Raw genomic sequence first — 6,317 nt, forward strand, 5'->3', positions numbered from 1 at the left:
CTTCTTGACTAGCTAACAAATTTTCAAACTCAATAAGTGATGGTTGAATAGGTCATCCTTGTAAAACAATAACAAAGCTTCTATATTCTAGTCGCAATCCATGGATAATGATCCTTTTCATTCAAGCTTCTCCAATGGTAGACTTTGAGTCTAGTTTAGTAATCTCTCGGCAGATCGACTTGACCTTGTGGAAGTACTGAGCAATTGTCATGTCACGTGAAATTGATAACAACTCATTCTCCAGAAGTTGTAGTCTTGTATCGTTCTACTCTGAGAACAATATCATGAATGTGTCCCATGCTTCTTTTGCTGTCTTGTCATCTCAAATGTGCTCTAATATATCTTCTTCAGTTATGGTCTTCAAGGCAAACATTATTTTGCCTGCTTTGATTCTCTATTTGTGCAAGGCTTCATTAGAATCCTCCTCAGACGTGTAGTTTCACTCCCCCAACAACCTCCCAAAGGTCATGTTCTTGTAATTAGAACATCATGCATGCTGTCCATGCGTTGTAGCAGTAGTTGTTGAGTTTCTTGATTCTTCCAACGATTAGGAAATCGTCCATCGTGTTGGTTATACCTCAGTAATACCAAACAAACTCTTTTCGACACAAAGCTTGCATAGTCATGGACTACTCGCGACACAAAGAAACTCACTCACTAATAATCTCAAGAAATTGTTTCTAATGTGGAAGATCAGACAAAACTGCAACCACATAGTATACTAAGAATTACAAGAGATCAGAGAACCTACACCAACCTCGCCCTAATACCTAATTATTGAATCCAACTTTTTGTGGGATGAGATTACAAGACATTTTGTAGAAACTACCCTCTCTGCTTGAGATTTATTTTTGGGATGAAAACCTAAAGAAGGTGGAGAGGTATATATAGTAGAGGTTAAATAATCTATTTCTAAATTATCTAAATCTTTTTCTTAAATATATAGATATGTTTATTCTAAAATACCTGAATCATTTTTTAAAAAAATGTTCATACAATTCTTGGGCTAGACCCTATTGAGCTAGTGATGATATTTTAATATGACGGTAAGTCTTCCTAATCCCTTTTTGTATGAATCATAATGATGTTTTGTGATAGTTTTCCAAATTTTGACTAAAGTGAAACAAACAAACAAACAAACAAATTAGACCTCGGCCCCGGGACAGTTGTTTCCACATAATTTATTTTTTGTTTGAGAATTTCCGTTTTTTGAGCTATAACGTCATCTCTTNTTCTAAAATACCTGAATCATTTTTTAAAAAAATGTTCATACAATTCTTGGGCTAGACCCTATTGAGCTAGTGATGATATTTTAATATCACGGTAAGTCTTCCTAATCCCTTTTTGTATGAATCATAATGATGTTTTGTGATAGTTTTCCAAATTTTGACTAAAGTGAAACAAACAAACAAACAAACAAATTAGACCTCGGCCCCGGGACAGTTGTTTCCACATAATTTATTTTTTGTTTGAGAATTTCCGTTTTTTGAGCTATAACGTCATCTCTTTGCTTCATCGCCAATAAAGAGTAACAAACATATACATATACTTCAAAACTAAGTATACTTGAGCATTACTATAAATTGTTGAACATGTAAGCGAGATTTTGAGTATTTTTCAATTATGTTACGAGAACACAAGAAAATGGAAGAATAATGTACATAATACAATAGAATAAAATAATAAAATTTTCTAGTGCACGGTAAAATTTACACACATAAACTAACTACGGTAAAATTTATACACACATAAACTAACTACGGTAAAATTTATACATCACAAGCACATTTTTTAAACTCATATATCAGACGACGTAATTTATTGACGGAATCACAAGCAGTTGACATGCAGTGTTCGGTCCACTCACACAGTGCGCAGTCACCTCCTCCGCCTTCCGGACACTTGCAGACTGATTCCTGTACTCTCGAACTTCGCATTAAAACTTTCATGGCTGATCGCCCATCCTCTCAACTACTCCCCCTCCTCTCCGAACCCTAATCTTCGCGCTTCAGCTTCCATTCGAGGTAATGCGAACTTCTTCCGCCTTTTTACTTGAACTTTTCCTGAGGTTCGATGTGGTGAAGGTTCGTCTACTGGAACTCGGCCGTTTTTGGGCTGTTTCTTCTCTTTGTTTTGGTATAACATGCACGAGGATCAGATAAAAGTTTGTCGCTCAATGTGTAGTTAATTTGTGGTTAAGGTCTTTCTTGAATTGGAGTTTCTCCGAGTGTGGTTGAGTCATGGTTCATTCGGCCTTGTGTTTATTTGAATTTATGAGGAAGTAGGATACGGCGATGGTTTTTCTTCCTGAACTCACCCTATTTTGAGGCATTTTTTGCTTTTGGACATCGAAATTTTTTCTTCTGTTTCTTCTGTGTAACATGCATTAGGATCAGGTAAAATTTTCCGTTCAACGTGTTATTAGTTTGTTATGGAAGTGAATAGATTATGTGAACGTTAGTTTATTGAAGGTAGAATCGTTATGGAATTGGAACTTTATAGAGGTAAGCAGTTTTGTTTGTAGTAAGATAATGTACTTGGTTTGTAGCAAGATAATGTANTAAGGTGTGATTGAGGCACAGGTCGTTCTACTAATCTGATGGACAACTTTGTGAATTTTAAACACACAGTATTGGAAATCTCTTAGAATGTTTTGGGTCTCTTTGACAATGTTAATATTTTCTGGCTTCTGTTTTTGAAACATTGGCTCTCTTTAATACTTTCGTATCTTTTGTTGGATGACTTTGAGGAGACCCGGAACTTCATATTCTCTAGTCCTTAGTCTTAGCAATGTCTCCAAAATTGTGCATAAAAGAAGTAGAAATTGTAAGTCTCTTGTTTTCTATATTGTTAAAGACAAATCTTCAGCTAATTGAAGCTTCCAGATGCTGTTCTTCGCCTAAATTCATCTGGTGGGCTTTCCTGCAATGATTTTTAACAACTTTCAGCTGTGTTTTTCCTTGTATTTCTTTTCTAGATTTTCATTTATGCGTTGCTTCTTTTTCTCAGTCTAAACTCGGTAGACTTTGACTTGCTCTACTCCCTTAGCATTTTTCAAGCATTAATGAAAAGTTGTGCCTTTTTGTTTATGAATCTGTCTTTTATCTTATTCTTCTTGTTTTTATATATATATATTTTGTTTTTCGGTTAGTTACATTTTAATGCTACAAAAATAAAAGGATAATTCTCTGTTTTCTATCAAGCATGTATTATTACTGGCAATGTTTAAGGGAATTTGGTTAAATTTTGTTCCTCTACTCGGTGCTCCCTCTACAATGAGTTGTCCTGTTGTGTTTTTCTTTTTGTAGATTTACGAGTCTTTTCTGTAATTCCCTTGGGTTTTCAGGAATTTTTTATCTCCTCATTTTGTACATCCTCTTTTGATTAATACCCACATGTTTCCTACATATATAAGAAAAGGAATATTTTTCTTGTTTTCTTGTTGAAATTGAATCAGCGAGTGTTTTATTTTTATTTTTATTTTTTGATTTAAAGATTACAAAGTAAAGAAACAACTTATAGTTATCGAATAAAAAAGTACATATATAAGTAAAAAATGAAAAATAAAGAAAATTAAACACAAGAAACTAAAACTAAGAAATATATGGCTGATGAAGATTTGAACACGTTACTTTACCATGACATATTCTCAAAGAATAAAAAGGAAAAACTACGATATGTTGTCAACCATTTGAAGCAACAGTAGTCAAAATGGAACAACTAGAAGGGTTTCTTCACTTTCACTTCCACACACTTGGTACAACATCAACGTGAACCTGATTTGAGTAATTTCTTCATGAAGAGTTAGTTATACAGTATGATTACTGGTAATCAAGCTGCTAAAGTATACACATGAATTGATTTTTTTACTCTGTGCCAGCAGTCTGTCTATTCTGACAAGGATCATAAAGAACTGAAAAATTGATTGTTATTTTCTTGTTGGCAAATCTTAATTTTTCTTTGTCTCGTGGCTATGAAAATGGACAATTATTGTTTATTGGATGGAAAAGAGTTTCTGACGTGTTAATTCAGCTGTTCATCTGGCAGTTCTTTTCGTGGGCTCCCCAATTTTCATTCCAAGAAGGAAGTTTGAATCCTTTGTTATTTTCCTCCGTTGATGGAAAGGTCTTGCTCCTGATTGTGGGAAGAGGATATCATATATAAGAAACTGAAAAAGCAGTAGTGGTAAAAAAAACACCCTTACCATGAGTGCAACAGGTGTATGCCCAACCGAGGATGCCATACTTGCATTATTGGATTATTTAGTTGAACCTATGCTTCCTTCAAAGTCATCTTCGATAGAAAATCCACCACTAGCTCTACTGCAATCAGTTGCAAAACAGGTACTTCTGAAATTGACTTTCGTGTGTTTAATATTTTAATTCACTTTCATTCTTGAAATATTCGAACAATTATAATTAGGTTAATAATTTATTTTGGTTTCGGACTGGGAGATTGGAGTTGATTTACTGGAAACATAAAAGTTGTACAAGCAGCCGTCTGTGCTTTAATATCCATCATCTTTTGAAAGTACCAAAAGATTATGATAATACTATTACTTGTGCTTAAAAAAATTTAATTTCTACAGTGCTCTCTTCATTGACTAACCGAATGCTTTAATTTTTTCTAATCTTTTGAGTGTACCAGCGTCAAGCATAAAACTACCTATGTCAGTAAATATATACTTGTCCAAAGAACTCTCTCTCACTATCTTACACACACACAAATGCACACGCACATTCACACAGACATGATAACTGAAAGAAGGCACATAGTGAGAGGAGGGATATTTGGGGGCTATGTATCCAGGATTCAGCTATACTCCATAACAATAGAAATTACAAGGAATGTCCATTCATTAAATTTATGTGAGCAAATTGATTAACATATTTTCCAATATTTGAAACAACTGCAAATAAAAAGTAATTCATGGCACTTCTGCTGCTTTTGCTAGTCTATGATTTATTTGATTTTTCTCATTTACACGTTTTAGTTTACCACCATTCTTCTTGCTGATAAACTTTGGATTTTCCTATATTTAATAGCACCCGAAATTGACTAGTACTGTTCATATGATCAACACGGAATAGGTTTAAAGTAGGTTAGTTTTAACTATATGTGGCAGCTTATTTCTCACTACTCCTTCCCATAAGAAAAAAAATTGTTAAGAGAGAATAAAAGTGTCATCTATATTTAAAATCGTTATTGTTAAAAAATAATGTTATCTAACTTAGTGTTTTTCCTTTGAATGTACTATTAGATGCATGCCGTTGTTTTGTTATACAACTACTACCACAGGAAACAACACCCACATCTTGAATTTTTGAGTTTTGAGGCATTTTGCAAATTAGCTGTGGTCGTTAAACCAGCTTTGTTGTCTCACATGAAACTCATGCAAAGCTCTGATGATATTGAATTGGAAAATCCCGAGAAGCAGCTTTCTCCAGCAGAAAAAGCAATTATGGATGCATGTGGTTTAGCCACTTGTCTATATACATCAAAAGATGAAAATATAGAGGGCTGGCCCCTTTCCAAGGTTGCCGTTTTTTTGATCGACTCCAAGAAGGAGCATTGCCATTTGCTGTTTAGTTCCATCACTCAAGGAGTTTGGTCTGTCATTGAACAAAATTTAGATACCTCTGAATGCCAACCAAAAAGCGTGGAAGAGGAAAAACATGTAAATAAAAAGAAAAGAGTGATTAAGAAACCTTCAAAAGAGGGGCTAGTTGTTGTTGGAACTAAGACTCAGCAGCTTGCATATTCAGCAGTCAAGGAAGCAACTGGTATGTATTCTACTTTGTTAACTCATCGATAGTTCAATGGCTATATCTTGTTAAGTATACCAAGGAGAACTGCTTTTATTTCCTACCTTTTTATATTGAATGAGATGTCCCCCTTTGTTCGTGTTAGATTCAAAGATATGTTTTAGAATTCTAATGACTTATTGCAGAGATGATTGTTTCATATATATTTTCTTCCTCAATTAAGGATCATGTATGGTTAAGTATTAGGAAGTGAATTGTAACTCGAATCACATGTCGCCACGTACACTCAAGGGTAAAGAGGGCGGCATTAAAATTTAAATATGCATTCAAAACCAACATAAAAGTAGTGTAAAGGTAATATTTGCGGAGTTAAATCAAAACGGCTTACAAAAAATGCATAAGTTTTGGGAAGTAGCATTTAAAATAATAATAATATGATAAGAAGGAAGATGACTCGATCTAAAGAGCACCCCCTGCAGTTGCACGGCTCTGCACGCTCCCACCATCAACAATGATCTACACTCCACCTAAAAAAAAAAAAAAAAAAAAAAA

At 34.2% G+C, this 6,317-nt stretch overlaps 1 protein-coding gene across 5 annotated transcripts in view; it reads left to right on the top strand.

Annotated features, from left to right (window-relative positions):
• The first annotated feature begins 1,840 nt into the window (after positions 1-1,840).
• LOC111807382 overlaps positions 1,841-6,317 on the top strand; it is a 21,226-nt gene continuing 16,749 nt past the window's right edge. For 3 of the 5 annotated variants that reach the window (XM_023693088.1, XM_023693092.1, XM_023693091.1), the window contains exons 1-3: positions 1,841-2,024; positions 4,048-4,343; positions 5,261-5,783. In XM_023693088.1, coding sequence (XP_023548856.1) covers positions 4,206-4,343; positions 5,261-5,783 — 661 coding nt within the window. In that variant the 5' untranslated portion in view covers positions 1,841-2,024; positions 4,048-4,205. Of the gene's footprint in view, positions 2,085-4,032; positions 4,344-5,260; positions 5,784-6,317 lie in introns of all 5 variants that reach the window. The other 2 variants (XM_023693090.1, XM_023693089.1) reach the window with 2 other exon arrangements.

The sequence above is a fragment of the Cucurbita pepo genome, chromosome LG12, assembly GCF_002806865.2.
Source record: "Cucurbita pepo subsp. pepo cultivar mu-cu-16 chromosome LG12, ASM280686v2, whole genome shotgun sequence".
Taxonomy (NCBI): Eukaryota; Viridiplantae; Streptophyta; class Magnoliopsida; order Cucurbitales; family Cucurbitaceae; genus Cucurbita; species Cucurbita pepo.